The 22,800-nt window shown below is 34.4% G+C and overlaps 1 protein-coding gene across 1 annotated transcript in view; it reads left to right on the top strand.

The window, feature by feature from the left end:
- Positions 1–22,800, top strand: part of LOC136038154 (complex I assembly factor ACAD9, mitochondrial-like) — a 59,685-nt gene that overhangs the window by 4,746 nt on the left and 32,139 nt on the right. The window contains exons 2-5 of the mRNA XM_065721200.1: positions 33–245; positions 11,445–11,653; positions 16,707–16,943; positions 20,867–20,992. Coding sequence (XP_065577272.1) covers positions 33–245; positions 11,445–11,653; positions 16,707–16,943; positions 20,867–20,992 — 785 coding nt within the window. The remainder of the gene's footprint in view (positions 1–32; positions 246–11,444; positions 11,654–16,706; positions 16,944–20,866; positions 20,993–22,800) is intronic.

Here is a 22,800-nt window from a genome sequence, read left to right on the forward strand (position 1 = left end):
CTTGTTTTGAGTTTAATTTTTATTGTTTTAAGGGTATAACAATGATGCAGGAGCACCAGCAAATGCAGGCACATATGGGATTAAAACAGGCACAGACAAAGTGAAAGCTCCTCCTTTTGCTAAAGAGCTGTTCCTTGGGAGGTTTGATAAAAATGTCTTAGTCTACCCTGAAGTCCTTGAGAAGGAAAAGCTTGAAAATCTTGAAACAATGGCAGAAAGTGTTGGGAAGTTTTTCCAGGAGAAAGGTAAGTTAAATGTTGTTTACCCTTTTTTGGTATTTTTTTGGTTCACATGAATCTGCAGGCCTGTTTGGAAGCTTTGGAAAAAAAAATTAGCAGAAAAAAAACTCCTAGCATGAAAAAGAAAACGTTAAAAAGTCATCCTGGCTCAAGATAATACACAATTCCAGTAATACACTGTTCAACATAGTTTTCCTCCCATAGATTCTTGCTTTTGATGAAACTTTTTATGTTTTATTGTAAAATATAACTGCTAATTTCCATTACCCATAATAATAATTACCCTTTTCCCTAATAGTTTTCATGTCTGTTTTCCAGTTTGTTGTTTAACTTTAAAAAAGAATTGTTTATGAAACTTCTCCTATTGCATTTTTTTTTGCAAATAGAAGAGCCACAGTTTTTTTTTTTTTTTTTTATTCTGGGCTTCCTTTATCTATGAAATACTCTACACATTGATTATTCATTACTATAACTGTGAAATGCATATAAATAGTTAAATGATTTAGAGAGATATTGTTAAACTAAATGAAGGTAATTGGATAATTTAGTGCCCTTGCTCCCAGAGTGGCGAACATTATATCACCTGTGGAAGCATAGCTCTGCTGGTATTTCACTATTGTGGTAAAAATGGTTATTTTGGAATTCCAAAAAGTATCATAGAAAGGTTGGTTGATATCAGTTTGTTTGTCTCTTGCACTAGATTTAAGTAAACATGATTCAACGAACTTTCTCTTGGGTTTTCATCTTCGCTTGTTGTTATTGGTGCAACTCCCAAAAAATGGCATGCAATCTAAATTAACATATTATACTATGTATGTTTTTTTTAGTTGCTCTTCAGGTCTTTTTTCTTTCTTTCTTTTCTTTTGGATGGTTTTTATTGTTAAATTTTGTGCTTGTGTTGTTATCTATATTCATATATAAAGATCGAAATCATTCATATATAAATATCATGTAAAGCCAGGATTTCAGTAGTTGGGTACAATATATGCATTCTCTCACTTCATTTTATTTAACGCTGGAATTTCTTGTCCCTCATAGCTTAACAGGATCCTCAGACCATAAATGCCACAGACTTGTTCTTAATTTTATGCAATGCATTTTTAGAATAAATGGAATTTAAGATTGTAATCATTGATTGACTTTAAACATTGGTTAAGTTGATAATTAAAATCAGAATACACTTTATCATTGATTGAGTGATTCATTATTAGGGGATTTTCGGCCTTATCTGGGTTCAAATTAAAAACAGATTGTTCCCGAATGGGATGGATAGAGGCCATGAGAAAGGCTTTAAGGGAAAATAAAAACTCATGGGAAAGGCTAAGAGTGAAGCTCTGAGCAAACTGGATTGGAGGACAAGCATGGCCAGCTGTGGTAATTACTGCAGTTAGTTGCTATTATTTTTAGTAGTAGTTTATATTTAATTAATTGTTCAACCTTTAATGATCAAGAATTTCCTATTTTGGACCATTGGTTAAATGATCTTTTATTAATCCTGACAGAAACTATGTAAGATTTTTTCTTTTGGTTGTTGCTAAACAATTAACTTTAAAGTACCAAGGACGTCAAAATAATAAAAAATATTTCAAATTAGATTAAGAATATTTAATCTTAGGTCTATTCTTCCCTAGAAACAATTCATTCTAAGATTCCTTAGGTCTACACTTTCTAAAAAAATCTTTTGGTTGTTGCTAAACAATTAACTTTAAAGTACCAAGGATATCAAAATATTTTTGCCAAATGGACCCATTTTAGGGTCCATTCACTCTTAAAAACCGAGCTTTTCTAAGATATTACTTTTCCCTAAAGGCAAAACTACGAGGGACGGTGACACAGCTCTGTCAATGTTGCCACGTTAAATCATAAAAATAAATTAGCAAAAATAACTAGTTAAACTCGATAACGTTTTTCATCCGTCACAATTCAAACAAAACAACCCGTTGATTCCTAAAGACAACTACACCCTCAAAGGAAAGTTACATATTCTTCAGCTCTTTGGTACTAAATATTTTTAGCTTATTTTTTGCTGATTTATTTTTGCAAAGTTGTCTTTGGGAATCAACGGGCTGTTTTGTTTGAATTGTGACGGATGAAAAACGTTGTCAAGTTTAACTAGTTATTTTTGCTAATTTATTTTTTGATTCAACGTGGCAATATTGACAGAGCTGTATCACCGTCCCTCGTAGTTTTGCCTCAGGGAAAATTAATATCTTAGAAAAGCTCAGTTTTTAAGAGTAAATGGATCCTAAAATGGGTCCATTTGACAAAAATATTTTTATTTTGATGTCCTTAGTACTTTAAAGTTAATTGTTAGCAACAACCAAAAGAATTATTTTTAGAAAGTATAGACCTAGGAAATTTTAGAATGAATTGTTTCAGTGATCAGTTATAGACGAATTATTGACACTTTGTTGGGGTTACGCGTGATTGGCGGTGGATGACTCACCTGCATCTACTTTGTGACGCTTAAAATTTAGATTAAAGTATTGCTATATATAGTAAAGTTTTTCAGAATAATAATAAAAAAATTGGTCCCTCTATACATACAAAAGCAAATACGCTTGAGGAGAGTAAATTAGAAAAAAAGAGAAAAAACACACTCTTCGTAAGCAGAAAAGACCAACAACATCAACTGACAGAAAAATTAATGATAATAATGACTTGACGAGTGACAAGAAACAAACCCATAGAATCATATTAATAGGCGCAGCAATTACGCTAACTTGAACTCTCACTACTCAAAGTGAAATCAACAGTTTCATCCGACTGGTTTCAACAATGGATCTAATACATGAGTGCTTCAATACTAATAATAACTTGTAGTAATTTATTATAATTTCTACAATAATAATAATAGCAATTTATGAGTTCTCTTCCTATATACAAGACGAAAATGCATGCCAGAGATATTCTACGGAAAAATTGAAATGAAAAAAAAAACACATACTTTCACTCCCTTCCCCCAAAGAAAGAAAAAAAAAAACCACCCCTCCCCTCTCCTTCGAAAAAATGGTATATAAATTGGGATCAAAAACGATTCATTAGTCATTAAATCAGTCAAAATATGGCTTAAAAAATGAACTTTGATCAGGATTGGTAGATAAGTGAATTCCAAAAGTCCGTAAAAAAAAAAGAATTATAAAAACAAGAAAATCGTCCCCAAAACAAATTGCTAAAACTACTATTGCTAGCAGCTCGCTGCGGCACCGGGCCACATGAGGTCAGCACTATTACGCATGCTTTTCTTTTGCGGTAGTAAAATGAGAAAATTTGATAGTGTCAGAACAAAACGTATAATATTGCCAAGTACCATTATCAATGCTACTTGGTTACAAATCCCAAAATAGAGCTCCCCGAATATCCAGAAATCATCCAATACATTGCTACGGAAAGCAAATATAATATATATATATATATATATATATATATATATATATATATATATATATATATATATATATATATATATATATATATATATATATATATATATATATATATATATATATATATATATATATATATATATATATATATATATATATACATATATATGGAGGAACGGACCAAGGGGGGACCTTGTCCCTGGGGCTCCATAATAGAAACTGGGGCACCCTCGCCGGGGGCCATAAATTCAGGTGGAGGAGGAAGAAGGCCCTTCAAATGTACACTCAACAGGGCCCACCGGCGTATCCACATGTCCCAAAAGTTACAAATCTTCTCCCAGTAATGAGTTAAATTGCATGGTGACGCAGAACACCATCATGGGAGGATGCTCTATATGAGGACAACTGCAGCAGGGCGTAAGATCCAGATCGATGGACAACGGTCTCTGCAAAGGGCTGCCTTTGCCCTTTCGGGATACCTGCAAGACTGGGAACCTTGCGGTCAGGTCTATTCCCACTTGAGGAGTGGCGCCCCTCGAGGAAATTATACAACAGTTCGTGGTAACGAACTGTAGTAAGGAGCGACACGGCTCAATAGTAACCGAAACTCTAAAAAATGGAATTTTGACACATAATGCTGATTTTAAATATATAAGTTTCATCAATATCAGTCCTACTTATCAAAAATTACGAGCCTGAGAAAATTTGTCTCATTTTAGAAAACAGAGGAAAACACCCCTAAAAGTCATACAATCTTAACGAAAATCACACCATCAGATTCAGCGTATCAGAGAACCTTATTGTAGAAGTTTCAAGCTCCTATCTACAAAAATGTGGAATTTCGCATTTTCTGCCAGAAGACAGATCACGGATGCGTGTTTATTTGTTTTTTTTGTTTTTTGTTTTTTTCCCTGGGGTGATCGTATCGACTGAGTGGTCCTAGAATGTCGCGAGAGGGCTCATTCTAACGGAAATTAAAAGTTCTAGTGCCCTTTTTAAGTGACCAACACCTAGGCCCCCTCCAACGCTCATTTTTTCCCAAAAGTCACCGGATCAAAATTTTGAGATAGCCATTTTATTCACCATAGTCGAAAAACCTAATAACTAGCTATTTAGGGACGACTTACTCCCCCGCAGTCCCCGTTGGAGGGGCTGCAAGTTACAAACTTTGACCTGTGTTTACATATAGCAATGGTTACTGGGAAGTTTACAGACGTTTTCTGGGGTATTTTTTGATTTAGGGGGAAGATCTGAGGGGGGCTACGTGGGAGGATATTTCCATGGAGGAACTTCTCAGGGGGAAGAAAATTTCAATGAATTTCGATGAAATTTCAATTTCAATGAATTTCAATGAAAAATAAATATGAAAAGTTTTTTCTACTAAAAGTAAGGAGCAGCATTAAAACTTAAAACGAACAAAATTATTACGCATATGAGGGGTTTACCTCCTCGTAATAACTCACTCTTTACGCTAAAGTATTTTCAGTAATTTCAACTATTAATTCTACGGCATTTGTGATTCAGAGGTTATTCTTAAGGAAAGCATACCATTTGCTAATGCACTGTGTGCTGCTTTAGAGAACAATTCCGTACAGTTATGTTATTTGTTCCGTGCACAAGTTTTACCGATAATGAACATACTCAACAGAAAATTTCACAGTGAAACAGTTAAAGTGCGTGCCTTTTTGGAAAAAGTAAAATTAGTATTCAAAGAAATAATGTCTTACTTTGTCGAAAGAAAATGTAAAATACTTGGAACAGACATATTGTTATAGAAACCGTAGTTAGTCGACACTTAGTCTGTTGATTGAGATTGCAAAACACTTTGTCAAAGCGTGCCTTTATTGTATCTGATTGCAGTTTTTATACCTATTATATTTTTAAATGAATGGTATATATTTGTTAACTTTGTTGTTACACAGTAACGTGAATCAATTACGGAGTCCAGGCTCCTTGGCTTCTGTCGCTAATAAACGAAAATGTATTAAATGAAAAAGATTTCTTTTCAATCTTTCTTAATACAGAAATAATAAAAGTGGTATCTTTCAAAATTTATTAGAGGAGCGACAAATTTTTCGATGAAAAACAAAAAAAGCCTTTTCAAAATTGTCGCTGGTGATCCAGTAATTATACTAGCTCAAAAAAGTAAAAAAATTGTCTCTATAATTACCGGGAAAAAAACTGGGTTTTGAATGGGCAAAGAAAAATTATAAAAAGTAACAGTTAATATTTTGATTAGACCCCTGATAATCAATTTTTCGCTTGAAAAAAAAAACAATCTAAAAGTATTTTTCAACATCAAAAGGGTTGGTGTAACCCCCTTCCTATAGGTGCTTCTATATAGAAAGTGCTAAAGAATCAGATAACCCTACTGTAGAAGTTTCAAGCTCCTATCTACAAAAATGTGGAATTTTATATTTTTTGCCAGAAGGCAGATCACGGATGCGTGTTTATTTGTTTTTTTTTAATTTTTTTTTTTTACCAGGGGTCATCGTATGGACCCAGTTGTCCAAAAATGTTGCAAGAGGGCTCATTCTAACAGAAATGAAAAGTTCTAGTGCCCTTTTTAAGTGACCAAAAAAATTGGAGGGCACCTAGGCCCCCTCCCATGCTAATTATTTTCCCAAAGTCAAAACTTTGACCAGTGCTTACATATAGTAATGGTTATTGGGAAGTGTACAGGCGTTTTCAGGAGGATTTTTTGGTTGGAGGCAGGGGTTGAGAAGAGGGGGATAAGCTGGGGGAACTTTCCATCGAGGAATTTGTCATGGGGGAAGAAATTTTCCATAAAGGGAGCGCAGGATTTACTAGCACTACTTAAAAAAAACAATGAAAAAGTTTTTTTTCAGCTGGAAGTAAGCAGCAGCATTAAAACTTAAAACGAACAGAAATTATTACCCATATGAGGGGCTCACCTCCTCCTTATACCTCGCTCTTTACACTAAAGTATTTTTAGTAATTTCAACTATTTATTCTGCGGCTTTTGTGATTCAGGGGTCATTCTTAATGAATTGCGACAAAATTTTAGCTTTAATGTAAAGAGCGAGTTACTGACGAGGGGGCAAACCTCCTCATATATGTAATAAAAACATAAGAATACAAAAGTTCGTTACATAAGCTAATCTATAAGTTACGTATATCTTTTACTGATAAAAAGATTCGTAAAAAATTAAAAGTCCTAGTTGCCTTTTTAATTAACCGAAAATCGGAGGGCAACTAGGCTTCCTCCCCCGCTCTTTTTTTCTCAAAATCATTCGATCAAAATTATAAGAAAGCCATTTAGCAAAAAAAATAAATATTAAAATTTTGTTTTAATTATTCCTCTGCGGAGAGCCAAAATCAAAACATGTATTGATTCAAAAACGTTCAGAAATTAAATCTAAAAAAACAAGTTTTTTAAATGAAAGTAAGGAGCGACATTAAAACTTAAAACGAACAGAAATTACTCCGTATATGAAAGGGGCTTTTCCTTGTCAACGCCCCGCTCTTTACGCTAAAGTTTTTTTTACTGTTTTAAAATGTAGAGTTAAGAGAAAGAGTCAAACTTTAGCATAAAGGGCGGGGCGTTGAGAAGGAAAAGCCCCTTTCATATACGGAGTAATTTCTGTTCGTTTTAAGTTTTAATGTCGCTCCTTACTTTCATTTAAAAAACTTGTTTTTTTTATGTTTAATTTTCTTCAAGAATCTAGTGATGTATTTGCTGATTTAGTAATTTTTTCCAAGAATGATTTTTTTTGTAACGCCGTATGCAACCTTGTCTTCGCGGTTTTCTTCAAAATACAAAAATGAGGAACTGTAGAAGCGTTTTTTCTAGTATAAGAAATAATCATTTGACAGGACCGGAAAGGTCTTTTCCTTATGTACTTCACGTAAGATCTCAGCTCTTCTCCAGAGTTTTACTCATTTCAATGACTAGATCCAAGGTTTAACTCCACTCATTTCCCCTTAAGTTCTAATTTCTATTGAATCCCTTCAAATGACCTATTCCTTTCTTATTTAATTATGACCTGCTTTTGTTTGGCCCTGTTTTTCTACAGGTTAATACATCACCTGTTTAGTTTGTTTTGGCTGGATGGCCAAAATGAGAAATATTTGGAGTAGCCTATCTTTTAAACATGGCATTAGTTTTGATTTTAATCTTTCTTTAATTACAGCTTCAGAAATTTGGATTGCAACACCTTTTGTATTCTCACAGAAGGTTGACAATTATAGTCATTGGTCCTTTATATTGGCTACTAAGCAACAAATATTATCCCTTATTCTTAGATAGAAAGCACTATAAGGTCAAGCAAAAGACAATATTGTGTTTCCTCTAAACATCGAGAACTCTTTACTCCTTTTCTATAAAGTTTTAATTTCTTGTGAATTCCTTGAAATGACCTAGACTATTCCTTTCTTATTTAATTATGATCTGCTTTTGTTCGGCCCTGTTTTGTTAAGGATCAATACATTCAAGGATCAATAAATTGGGACAAAATTTAAGCTTTAGTGTAAAGAGCGAGGTATCGACGAGGGTTTAACCCCCTCATATACGCAATAAAACATGCGAATATAGAAGTTCTTTACGTAAGTTAATTCGTAAGTTACGTATATTTTTACCAATGAAAAGACTCGTAAAAAATTAAAAGTTCTATTTGCCTTTTAAAGTAATCAAAAAATTAGAGGGAAACTAGGCCTCCTGCCTTGCTCCTTTTTTCTCAAAATCTTACGATTAATTGCAATTAATTAATATGCAAATTTCGTTTTAATTATTTATGTGTGGAGAGCCAAGATCAAAACATGCATTAATTCAAAAACGTCCAGAAATTAAATAAAAAAAAACATGTTTTTTTAAATGAAAGTAAGGAGCAACATTAAAACTTAAAACGAACAGAAATTACTCCGTATATGAAAGGGGCTTTTTCTCCTCAACGTCCCGCTCTTTACGCTAAAGTTTCTTACTGTTTTAGAAAGTGGAGTTTAGAGAAAGAGTCAAGAAAAGTGTGAGCAAAATAGATGAACTTTTAGAGGTTTTGCGAGTTCAGGGTGCTAGAATAGGTTTGAAAATTAATGCTAATAAGACCGAGTCACTAAGGCTAGGAATAAGTGAAGATAAAAAGGTGACTTTGGGTAACGAAAAGATTGATCAGGTGGGCAGCTTTACTTACCTCGGTTGTATCATTAGTAAAGACGGTGGGAGCAGTGAAGATGTTAAAAGTAGAATAGCCAAGGCTCAGGGTGGTTCTTCACAATGAAAAGCGTGGGCACTCCTAAAAGCGGATGAAGATTTACTAGATGTTTTCCAGAGAAATTGCTTACGGATTTTTCAAACAGCCATCCGGCTTAATCAAACAGTTCGTGGTAACGAACTGTAGTAAGGAGCGACCCTGCTCATTAGTAACCAAAACTCTAAAAAATGGAATTTTGATACCAATACCTACATCAGAAGAATTGCGTTTTAATGCTGATTTTAAATATATAAGTTTCATCAAGTTTAGTCTTACCCATCAAAAGTTACGAGCCTGAGAAAATTTGCGTTATTTTAGAAAATAGGGGGAAACGCCCCCTAAAAGTCATAGAATCTTAACGAAAATCACACCATCAGATTCAGCGTATCAGCGAACCCTACTGTAGAAGTGTCAAGCTCCTATCTACAAAAATGTGGAATTTTGTATTTTTTGCCAGAAGGCAGATCACGGATGCGTGTTTATTTGTTTTTTTGTTTTTTTCCCCCAGGGGTGATCGTATCGACCCAGTTGTCCTAGAATGTTGCAAGAGGGCTCATTCTAATGGAAATGAAAAGTTCTAGTGCCCTTTTTAAGTGACCAAAAGAATTCGAGGGCACCTAGGCCCCCTCCCACGCTAATTATTTTACCAAAGTCAACGGATCAAAATTCTGAGATAGCCATTTTATTCAGCGTAGTCGAAAAACCTTATAACTATGTCGTTGGGGACGACTTACTCCCCCACAGTCCCCATGGGAGGGGCAACAAGTTACAAACTTTGACCAATGCTTACATATAGTAATGGTTATTGGGAAGTGTACAGGCGTTTTCAGGAGGATTGTTTTGGTTGGGGGAGGGGTTGAGAAGAGGGGGATATGCTGGGGGAACTTTCCATCGATAATTTGTCATGGGGGAAGAAAATCTCCATGAAGGGAGCGCAAGATTTACTAGCATTGTTTAAAAAAAAAAAACAATGAAAAAATAAATATGAAAAATTTCTTTCAGCTGGAAGTAAGAAACAGCATTAAAACTTAAAACAAACAGAAATTATTACCCATTTGGGGGGCTCACCTCCTCCTAATACCTCGCTCTTTACGCTAAAGTATTTTTAGTAATTTCAACTATTTATTCTACGGCTCTTGTGATTCTGGGTTTCATTCTTAATGAATTGGGACAAAATTTAAGCTTTAGTGTAAAGAGCGAGGATCTGACAAGGGGGCGAACCCCCTCATATATGTAATAAAAATATGAGAATACAAAAGTTCTTTACGTAAGCTAATTTATAAGTTACGTAAATCTTTTACTAATAAAAATATTCGTAAAAAATTAAAAGTTCTAGTTGCCTTTTTAACTAACCAAAAAATCGGAGGGCAACTAGGCTTCCTCCCCCGCTCTTTTTTTCTCAGAATCATTCGATCAAAATTATGAGAAAAAAAAAAAAAAAAAAATGCAAATTTCGTTTTAATTATTCCTCTGTGGAGAGCCAAAATCAAAACATGCATTGATTCAAAAACGTTCAGAAATTAAATAAAAAAAACAAGTTTTTTTAACTGAAAGTAAGGAGCGACATTAAAACTTAAAACGAACAGAAATTACTTCGTACATGAAAGAGGCTGCTTCCTCATCAACGCCCCGCTCTTTACGCTAAAGTTTTTACTGTTTTAAAAAGAAGAATTGAGAGACAGAGTCAAACTTTAGCGTAAAGAGCGGGGCGTTGATGAGGAAGCAGCCTCTTTCATGTACGAAGTAATTTCTGTTCTTTTTAAGTTTTATGTCGCTCCTTACTTTCAGTTAAAAAAACTTGTTTTTTTTTTTTATTTAATCTGGGTACAAGGATGACTGACCATATTTCAAACAGTAGGCTCTACGAAGAATATGGTTCAATCCCGTTTTCTAGGGCTATTATGAAAGAAAGGTTGAGATGGCTATGGCACGTTCTGCGGAGGAAGGATGACAGATTGCCGAAGATTGTCCTTTTCGGCCAACCGTCTAGGGGTAAACGGATAGCAAGTCCCCCACGTCTGGGGTGGAAGGATGTCATAAAGAAAGATTGAAGGAAAATGGGAACTTTCTGGGAGGGTGTAAAGAGGGAGACTTTGAAATGATTGGGGTGGAGGAGGAGCTTGCGTGGCTGTGTTGGCCTCGGTCGACATGGTGCTGCGGTGAGTTGTTAGCAGTTGTTGTAATAGTAGTAGTAGTAGTAGTATATATATATATATATATATATATATATATATATATATATATATATATATATATATATATATATATATATATATATATATATATATATATATATATATATATATATATATATATATATGTATTATAGTCTTGTGGCCTTTGAGGTCTTTCGCCATTTTTTTTCTTTTGTACTTATTTCAGTTGTTTAAATTACTTATGTTATGTTTATTTCCTTGCAATGTTAGTTCCCTTCAAAATATAGGAATGGTTATTGGCGTTTGCAATTTTTTTTTTTATAAATACACTCAATTTTATAGCAATATAAACGACTTGGTAAAAAATAAGATTTATTAAAGAAATGTTTTTGCACCTAGAGTTTCAATGACGCTGTAGCTATATAGGCATCTATGATCTTAGCATTATCATTTTAGTGGATTCTCAGTCGATTGACGTAAATGCAAAGATTCCAGAAGAAACTTTACAAGGTCTTAAAGATCTGGGCCTCTATGGTCTTCAGATTCCGTCAGAACATGGAGGTCTTGAACTTTCCGCTACTGAGTATGCCAGATTAAACGAAATCATTGCATTAGATGGCTCAGTCGCGGTAACATTAGCTGCACATCAAGCGATTGGATTGAAGGTAAATTGTTTTGTTTTTTGTTTTAGCTGCGATCGGTCTACGTTGTATTGCATTTAGCTATTTGCGCTATATCTGCGCGATGTAACCCATAACTGAAATGTGGGACTGAAGGGTCAGGGAGTACATTGTATTTCCATTTTCCCAAATAAAATGCGTTTTAATTCAATGAAATACAATTTTTTTCAATTTTTCAATACAATTTTTTAATTCAATGAAATAAAATGCGTTTTAATTCAATGAAATACAAGCATAGTGATTCCAAATATTTTGTTGTATTCCATATTTATGTGTGCTATCTGATTTTTTTAGACTCAAGTTTTCTCTATTCTCCTTCCTGCTTTTTTTTCAACTAAAGTTGTGTTTGTGAATTACCCCTCCCCCTCCAATCTTTTTAAATTAGGACTAGTTATACATATAGGGTGGAGGTTTTGTTGGGACAACTCAACTGTTGGGATTCACCAAGAGGAATCAATTTGAAAAGAAACATCTATTTTTGATGAATCCAACTCCAGGCCACTAAATTGAACTAATGGAAAATTAAAAGCAACAGCTTTATCAGTTAAATGATAAGGAAACTCTTAGTTAAATTTAAATTTTTGGCAAGCTTGACTCAGCACACAATCTGAAAAATGTTAAAAAAAAGGACCTACTAAAAAACTTGTTCGTATGCTGATCAATGGTCTGCGTAGCGTAGGTACCGATCTTTTGATTCTATGCGTTCGGCTGGGAGTGCAGTGCATTATTCGGGGCAAATTATTCGACACTTCTCGTGTTTTCCCCAAGATTTCTACAGGTACCCATTTAGAGCTGGCTCTGGTTAAGCTTAGAGTCACACAATCGACCCCCATTCCAAACCAAATAACCAGTGACACCCGGACTCGAACCTCTGTCCTCAAGATTTTCTGTCTGGAGTGGTAACCAATCGGCTAGGACGTTTTTTTTTCAATTTTTAAAGTACAGTAAAAATGCCAGTACTTTCCAACTTTAAATAATTCTAGGTTGGTATGTACGCAGAGAATAAGGGTTTGTGTGTTGAAAATTTAACCCTGGCTTCCAAAGATTGTGTGTCCACAATAGCTTCGGAGTTGTTATTTTATTCTTACCATGGACGCAAACGAACCAACTAATGAATTTTAGTACTTAAGTTCTGTTGGCGATTCTTTCAGTGCTAATAGAGCTTTCAAGAGACCTCCTATAGGCAATGTCGAGAATTATTTGCATTGTCTGCCACGCTACCCATTTCAGAATGGGTGTCGACTGACCAGTAAGTGGGGTGATTTTGCAGCACCTGGATAGATATGCTCACCTGCACAAACTTAGCTAATCTTCTAGAGGTTCGTTTATCGACAACCTTTATTCCCTCTGTTTGAAGAATAGTAAGCCCAGTTGGAAGCAACTGGTGTGATCAAAGGCTGGGACGTTATCACTTGAGCCTATTAAGGGTTCCTGCCTAATATTTGCTTTTGTGGCCCTAGTTGAGATTACGGAAGAGACTCAGTGGCTACTCGGTTCTTTAAGACAAGGAAAACAGACTGATCCACCCAGTTCTGCCTGCGTGCAGTTTGGATACCAGTAGCCTGTTATTGCTCACTAATGTGCTAATGATGCTACAGATAGTGTATTATTGAGCAAACTGAATAAAAATTTTGATTTTATGTTTAAGATTGACCAAAAATATACGGAAAGTTTTGAGGGTAAATACAAATTTTATTTTTTACACCTTAGCAAGTCAATCAATTACTATTTAATGTTATCCAGCGAAATGAAAAAGATTAAATAAAATGGATACAAAAATAAATCCCAAGGCAGTGACGGTTTGTCTGCTGATACAGAATAAAGTTAAAAGGCCAACAAAGGTATTTCGGATTGCCATACAGGGGAAACTATAAGTAGTTAAAGTGCTTTTCGGACAAATAATCGGAATTTTCGCTTAATGATCCCTTAGATATTCTCAATACAACATTTTGTGTCGGGTCACACTAGCTGTCTGTTATCATAGTAGATAAAGAACAAGTTTTTTCTAGTGAAACTAGGGAGTAACATTTAATCTTAATACAAACAGGGGGCCTGCACCCTCCCTTACACCCCACTCTTCACGCTAAATTTTTTTAGTTCTTGTAAAAAAGGTTCTGATTCTAATTTTCAGGAATCATTCTTAAAGAATTGGGATACAAGGTAAAACTTCAGAGTAAAGAGTGAGGTATAGAGGTGGGAACAGCTCGCCTCATATACATAATAATTTCTGATTATTTTAAGGTTTAATGTTGCTCCTTACTGTCAGTAGAAAAAAAACTATTTTTATATTTAATTCCTGATCGTTTTTCAATTAATCCCAGAAAATCTACCTCTCCCTCCATGTAAAATCACCCGAGCAAAAAATTGCTCCATGGAAATTTCCTCCAACGTAAAATCCTTTCCCCTGTGAAATTACCCCAAGATAATTCCATGCCCGCTACGAATTTCCCCTTGGAAATTTCTTACGGATGATTCCGCCTGGAAAACACTTTTTATTTGAAAAAAGGCTCGTTTTTTATGTAATATTTGGTCGTTTTTCAAGTCGTGGCTGAATCCCCCTGTGTGGAAATTTTTTTCCGGAAATCACTCCCTCCTCACGATGAAAGATTTTTCTCCTGTGGAAGATTTTCTCTGGTGATAATCCCACCATCGAGAATTTCCCCCATGGGAAATCCAACCCCCTGCGTAAAAATCCTTTAGAGAATTCCAACTTCTCTGAAAATTTCCCCCAGTCGATACCCCAAAGCATCTCCACATGCAAATGAGTTGCCAACGGGAAAGTAAAATAAATAAAACGAACTTCGCATATGAAATCTGGAAACTTCCCACCGTGAAAAAATTCCCCTGGATAGTTCACCCTCGGAGACTTCTATCCAAATGGGAAATTCTCCCCGTAGAAAATACATCCCCTGGAAAATGCAAATTCCATACTTTTGCATATAGGAGTTTGAAACCTCTACAGTAGAGTTCTCTGATATGTTAAATCTGAAAGTATGATTTTCATCAAAATTACTCAATGTTTTGGGGGTGTTTCTCCCTTTTTTCAAAAATTGGGGAAATTTGTCAGGCTTATAATTTTTGATGGATAACATTAAAATTGATAAATTTCATATGTTTTGAATAAGCTTCAAAATTTGATTCTTTTAATTTATATATTGTTATCGAGACTCTGTTTCGCTTACTATAGAGACGCATCGTTCCTTTCTTACAGTTCGTTACCACGATCTGTTTGCTGCGGTAATGTGTACTATGTACCATATGTATCTATTGACATGTACTAAATTCATTGGAATGAATTACTAGGGAGTAAAATCATTTTCCGAACATTTGACTATAATTCATGTTCGTTTATTTATATTGTAACTTTTTATTTAACCAGCTAATACTATTTATTCTTTAAAATCATGTCTTTTTATACTTTGCCATTTTTATGGTTTTTTTTTCGCTTTTAATTGACCCCTCTCGTACGAAGAAAATTTTCTCCTAAGATCTTAAGAATTGCTGTTATTTTTGATTTTCCAAAACTGTAAGACATAGTGGGGTGTAAGAGATCTGGAGTGACACAGGATCGATGCTCTGCCTGGCAAAGCGGTGCCAAAGGATTGATCCCTGCTACAGCAAGGTTGGGTGACAGACTTGTTACTTATCCTTGTAAAGAAGATCGAGCTACTGAAATGCCGATTTAATGTCATATAGGCCAGAAATGGCTCTGGAGGATCTTTATTCTTTATTTTTATTTTTAATAGATTTTTAATAGATATGTGTGTTACCGGAGAATGTCCGCAAATTCCGAATGTCCGAATACCTTTTCCCCCTTGGATTTAGTCAGCGTTGCCAGTCGACTTTTTCAGGTTAATGCAAGGTTTGCTGACGACAGGTTAGGTTTGCTTAAGTTAGGTGTTTAGCCCATTTCTGATATTTAGAACTAACTTAAACTAACATAATCTAACCTAACTTTAACTTTTATCATCCTAGCTTGAATAAGAATCTGACTCGCAAAGTTAATCTAATCCAAGCAGAGAAAAAGGAATTTCGGACATTCGCCGGTGAATGTCGACATTAACCAGATTTTGGACATTCACAGTAATATATACATAAGTATGACATTGAATAACATCTTGCTATGGCATCATAAGGCCCAAAATGCCACCAATGAGCCTATAAGCATAGACAGCTTTGGGATTTCACTAGTGACGTTTGGTGGCCTTGAGTGTTTTTCTTCTTGGAGACCCCTGGAAAATTCAATAGTTATCAATCTCCCTTGCTTATTCGATAAGATAATAGAAAGTATTTCCGTACGTACTATCATTTATTACAATGAATTGTTTGCTATTATTTTCTAATCAAGACAAAAAAAATTCCAAATTTATTAGCAAATTGTATTCCTATAAGTATAGACCGGCCAGCCCTTTTATGCATTACAAGTGTTAAAGGGGCTAATTTTTTCTTGTATGCCATTTTAGTCTGAAGTTAATAACGCATAATTAGTGATCACTAACGATAATTGAGTTTTTGAATGAACCCTAAATTGAATCCTAATGAACCTAGTATTTTGGGTTCTTTAATTCATCAAATATATATATAAGGTATTGCAAATATATTAAAAGAATGCGCTAAATTATTCCCTTAGCCCTAGATTGTTCATATTTCAATTAGTGAAAAAACTTGTTACTACTTGAGTATATATTGGTCACTAGCTTAGGGCCTTATAGCAAATAATTCAATTGACTTTATTTTTTATGTAATAATTACAATAGCTTCAGAATTGACAAAGCTGATGACATGTCTAATGTTCACTTTAAACAGATCGATCAGTTTCTGATCAATCAAACAGATTGATCAAAAATCTAGAACTCATATATATTATGAAATGCCTAAATATAAAGGAGGGGTCTGAGGACTTCCCTTCCATCCGGAAAACTGTGCCATAACACCTTTTTTTTCAATGTTGATCCATCCCCCTGAAAAAAAATACCCTCCCCACACTTACTGTGATTCAGTCTGTGTGTAGCTGATTGCTGTATATTTTCTTTCTCAGGGGTTGTTACTATGTGGAAATGAAGTACAAAAAAAGAAATATCTTCCAAAATTGGCAAGTGGTGAATGGACAGCAGCTTTTGCATTGACAGAACCATCTAGCGGCTCTGATGCTGGATCAATAAAAACTCGTGCGAAATTAAGCTTAGATGGGACTAAATGGGTAATCAACGGTGGCAAAATTTGGATAAGCAATGGAGGATATGCCGATTTCTTCACTGTGTTTGCTCGGACAGAAGTGAGTTTTTTTCTTCATTTTTTATTTATTTGAAATGAGTTTCAAAAGTTGTGGATTGATAAAAAAAAATAATAGAATTGAGCTTTTTTTAGGCCAGTATGTTTCAACTAATGAACAAGTTTTTTGTATAGGAAAAAACTAATTGATCATGATTTTTGGTGACGAAAACTAACTAGCAAAAAGAATGCTTGCCATTTTACAATTTTGGACCTTAACTTTAGCTTTGGCAAATACTGGAAGCTCTGGCTTAAAAAAACGCAAACTCTTTGGCGAACATCGTAAAGGAACCGACTCATGTTTTACAGTGTAGAAATACTCACCTGGGATTAGGTACCCGTCAAATAACACACGTCATAATCATTTCTGATTAGTGATTGATGAGATTTTATGGAAATTGCCAATTATATAAAGTAAGAGTTTTGACAGTTATTATATTGTCTATAATATTTTTATTTGCAATCTTTATATCTTCTTTCGAAATATATTTTGAAATTTACAGGTGAGTAAAAACTAAAATTTCAAGCGAAAATAATGTTTTTACTTTCCAAAAAATTTTATATTCTTGAATTCGAGCTTAGAAATGATTCAAGCAAAAGTCAAACCCTGGAATTTTTTTTTGCTTTTTTCTGCGGATTTCACTTTCACTTAAAAAAGAAACACTTTTAAGATGATGTTTTGGGTCTTTTTGACATCTTGTATGTACCTGCGAATCATGACTAATTTTTTCATTTGTTTTCATTTTTTCTAATGTGTTGTTTCTCTTTTCTGACATGCAAAAAAAGTAGACAAAATGAAACAAATTAATACATAATAAATCTAAGATATTGTTACATAATAAATGTAAGGTAGGTATTGATATTATTTGGGAAACGAATTGGAGAAATAAATATGTCTTATACGGTTTTGATTTGGTTACCATATAATACTAAAAGATTTGTACAACTAAAGGTTAAATGTGCCAAGCGTGGTGATATGGCCTTAATTCATAAGTTTCTTAGAGTTGTTGTCCTCTGTCCTTATCAGAGACGGTTTTAGGGGGAGGGGGGGAGAGGGGGCACTTGCGCCGAGTGCAGAAATTTTACGGCGTAAAATTTCAAATAAATAATCTGGCGGTTATTATCATTTTATTTTTTTTAATTTTGTTTTTATTGCAGTAATAAATTACTAAATAATTGATAAAATAAAAATAAATAAAAAAATAACGAAATAATAATTATTAAAATAATGAAATTAATATAGTAAATAATAATTAAATTATTAAAACAACAAATAGTTAAACAATGAACTATTAATTAATAGATGGAATAAAATTGTGTTAAAACAAAAATGTCGTTAAAAGTCGGCCTGGAAATTTTGTGGGAGACAAGGGGGGCAAGAGGGGCCAGAAACGCACCTACGGCTTGTCTTGATGCCGTCTTGACGTTCTGATCGCCTTGATGTCTTAAAATGAGCAAGATCAACATTTTTGAGCACAAATAATCAATTCTTTCAATTCGCTCTCTAGTAACACTGTTTCTGCAAGCAATAGACATATTATTGTCCAATATACATCCAAAGATATATTTAAAAAAAATATTTAAAATATTCTGATCTTGATGAAGAGGGGCTTAATCATCAAATCTACCAACAGTGGGTTGCAGGAGGTTTGTTCGGCTGACCAATTTATCTATTTCTAACTTTCTTTTCGTGTTCCTCTGCTTTGATTTGTGCAGAACAGCAACGAAATCCTTAACTTGCCCAATTTCTACCTTTCAATACCTTTCTGGATAGTTTCGGGCTTATGATATATTTTTAAAAAATTAACCCTCCTTCTCTGCCGTGATTTAGACGTTTCAAAATATTTCAAACTTTTAATTATCTCAAACAGATATAACTATATAAATATAACTTAAGGAGTTTAATACTTGTTTCTGCATAATTTTTATAAATGTTTTGTAAAAGCGGACTCAAAGTCTGTATTGAGGGAAAAAGTTATTTCTAAACTGTTTTTTTTTATATATATTTCTTAGCTATTTTAACGAAATTCATTGTGGTTTCTGTCACCGCTCTTGCGGCTGATTCCACTATTACGTCTGTATATCTATAAGGTATCTATAAGGTACATAAGGTATAATCTATGATATATTAAGGAAATAATCAAGAATTATTTTGAGAAACATTTTTGCTCAGCCAAAAGTAAATATTTTTAACCTTTACGAGTTATTTTGGTTTAGCTTATTCAGGAACGAGTTTTGATTTCCTTTAATTGTATTATAACCCACATTCAGCAGCAGTCACTAATGCTCAGAACTCCTAAAAGGAGCTTTAGTTTCTACTCCTCCTCAAATTTCAAGATCTCTTACGATTTGTCATGTAATTAATGTTGTTTTTTCCCTATAACCATCCGTCTTTTCTTTTTCTTCTTACTAAATAAAGCTTCACGTATCTGATGGGGAGGTAATCGTGGTTGATATTAAGAAAATTTGTAGAAGCTAGTTTTCTGATTCATTCTGTTTTATTATTATTATTTTTTTAATACAACCTACTACATGTCACTAATCGGGAAATTATGGCCAATGGTCCATTGTGACGTTGAAATCGTCATAAAATCTCCATTTCCTAAAATAGCCAATCATTTTAACTTCAGATCAAGAAATGAAATAGACACCAATTGCCTTTCATTAAAACACCTTAAAGACATACCTCATTGCTTATAATCCCGTCCAACTTCTTCTCCAGATGGGTATCACCAGGGTTTCTACCTAATAATGATATAACCCAGCTGACTGACCGTATTTCAAACAGTAGGCTGTACAAAAGATGTGGTTCAATCCCGCTTTCTAGGGCAATAGTGAAAGAAAGGTTGAGATGGCTAGGCCACGTTCTGCGGATGAAGGATGACAGATTTCCGAAGATTGTTCTTTTTGGTCAACCGTCTGGGGCTACACGGAAAGAAGGTCGTCCTTGTCTGGGTTGGGAGGATGTCATAAATAAAGATTTAAAGGAAATGGGAAATTCCTGGGAGGGTGTAAAGATGGAGGCCCTGAATAGACTAGGAATAGATTGGAGGAGGAGGAGCGTGCGTAGCTGTGTTGGCCTCAGGCGGCTTGGTGCTGCAGTGAGTTATTATTAGTAGTAGTAGTAGTCTATTGCAAAGAAAGGAGTGGATTTCAATGAATGTAGATCTTACAGACCTATTACTGCGTCCTTAAACCTTAGTCTTAGCATTTGAATATGCTATTGTCCTGAGCTAGACACTCGATTTTATGGAGGTAATTAGCTGGAAAATGTATTTATTACCCTAAAGCTCGTATACTTCCGGTAAAGGTGCTGATGGACGCCGAGAGAAGCAAGTCACCTCTTCTATATTTGTACCATAGGCTTATTCGTACCATCAAAAGTATTCGATGGCGCCAGTCACTTGCAAGCAGTAGACCATCTGCTACACAGGGGTATAAGTGCAAGCATAGTGAAAACTCTAAAGCTTTTAGTACAAAAATTTGACAGAAATGGTGAAGCACGGTTTCAGAACTAGCCAGAATAAGAAGAGGCGTAAGGCAAGTGAGCGTTTTTATTTCATTTTTAAACATGCAATTTCCAGGAGTCTGAGTAATATCTCAAAATTTCTTCATCTTCAAAGCACCGGCTTTTGTTGCGTAGCCCACTCTGAGGATGTACTTCTTCTCCGCAGGTCGAAAGCAAATCTTAACCGATTACAATTTAATTTCGAGTATATCCTCCATTTTAATCTTTTATGTATCGTGGTCTATTAAATCCCGACTAATATTTTTCTTTTTTTTCTGTACCACGCTCAATTCTGCTAAAAGTAATCCTATCACATTTTGTAAAAATTTATTCTTCACCCCAAATACCTGAAAAATGCCAAAGGGAGAAAACCCCATAGGCTACTGAAAATATAGTTTAATTATGTTTTATATTTTAAGATAACCGATCAACTTGGTAGAACGAAGGATAAGATCACTGCTTTTTTAGTAGAACGTAATTTTGGGGGCATCACAAGTGGACCCCCTGAAGATAAACTCGGGATTAGAGGTTCAAATACATGTGAGGTAAGATTTTTTGTCGTTTTCATGTTTATTGTTGTTGTTGTTTGTTGATGTTTGAGGTGTTTTTTCTCTTTTTTTGGATTCCTAATAGAGGAAACACTACTATTAAGACTGCGGATGAAGGATGACACACTACTAAAGATTGTTCTGTCGGCCATCTGTCTAGGGCAGTGGTTCCCAACCGACTTTGGGCCATGTCCCACCTAGGCATTTCTAAAATTCTGATGCCCTTCTCGTGATATTTAAATTTTGCTGCCCAAAATTTTACGCGTATTCACCTGAAGAAAGTTTAAAAGCCCATTAACTTGGCATCTTTTTTCAAATTGTCCTTTAGGTATATTTTATGCGAATAAAATTTTGTGTCTGTATGCAACATCTTTCATAGAATGCATGACGTTTTTGCAATAATATCATGTATCTGTTTTACTCTTTAAATGTGTGTAAATATAGCGTCATTAACATGATTTTTTTTTTTTTTTTTTTTTTTTTTTTTTTTTTTTTTTTTTTTTTTTTTTTTTTTTTTTACTAGGCTCTATAGTACTGTCAGTCGAAGGGTGTACGTTCTGCGCAGGATCCACCAAAATATTCCCAAGCCCCACCGGTGGAGCCTGAGCCCCACGTTGGGAATTACGAGTCTTGGGCTAAATGAAAAGCAGGTCATCGCTGACTGAGGTGGGAGGATGTCGTCATGAATAATTTAAGGGAAACGGAAACTTCTTGAGAGGTTGTAAATAGGGAGGCTTTATATTGGTCGGAACGAAGGAGGAGCGTGCGTAGCCGTGTTGACATCCGGTAGCTTGATGGCCCAATGAGTTGTTAGTTGTAGTAGCAGTAGTAATATTAATACAATGGACATTTTCATCAAACCTGAATAAAAGGCGAAGTTGCTTTTTATTACGTAAAATGAGACGAGAGAGAAGGTCCTTAAATTTTCTTTTAAACGTGATCATGTTACTAGGGTTGACTCCATACAAAGGTTGGATATATCCTCTTATCTCTCTTGGTCCAAAATACTCGAAACACTAATCCTAGTAAAATTTGCTCTAGATAAAGTACTTGTGACAGCTATGACATAACAAATTGTAACAAAAATGATGATAAAAATGATAATAATGATATATTAAATATTAACAAAATAATAACAACTTAATGAGATAACAAACTGTGAGAAATTAAGCAAACAACAAAATAATGAAAATTAATAGAAAAATGATAAGAATTAACCTGATAACAAAGATAATTATAAATCAATCTCTAACATTAACTTCTCAAGAAAGATTGGAACTGAGACCCAGAAATCTAGAAAATAAAGCAAACATAAATAAACCAAAAGAAAGTAACCAAAAATAATTATTCCTTTGTTTTCACCGCTCTGTGAAATAAATTTAACAAGTATGCACAAATATCTTGTTGCGGATTTTTGACAAGATTGTTTCTTGATTTCCCACCTATTTAAAATAATTTGAGAAAATATAAAAATAAATAATAGAGATATCTTAACATATGCAATAAAGCTAAATTAATGAATTTGCAGAGTAAGACAAGATTGTATTTATTTTTTTGTTTCTTTCTTGTTGGTTTCTCAGAGTTCTCTTTTCAGTATCCTATGCTCGTTGGTACTATACTATATTTTATACTGTATTATATATTTGATTCTATACTCTTTATACCAATACTATGCTTTCGCATTTTCTGGATTATTGTCTTCAGGAGACTTAAAGGCATGAACATTGCCTCACCGGCCTAACAGGCCTCACCTGCAGATTAGTTGATGCGTGGAATAACGCTTAGCAGAAGGGATATCTCCCCGG

Source organism: Artemia franciscana, chromosome 17 (assembly GCF_032884065.1).
Source record: "Artemia franciscana chromosome 17, ASM3288406v1, whole genome shotgun sequence".
NCBI lineage: Eukaryota > Metazoa > Arthropoda > Branchiopoda > Anostraca > Artemiidae > Artemia > Artemia franciscana.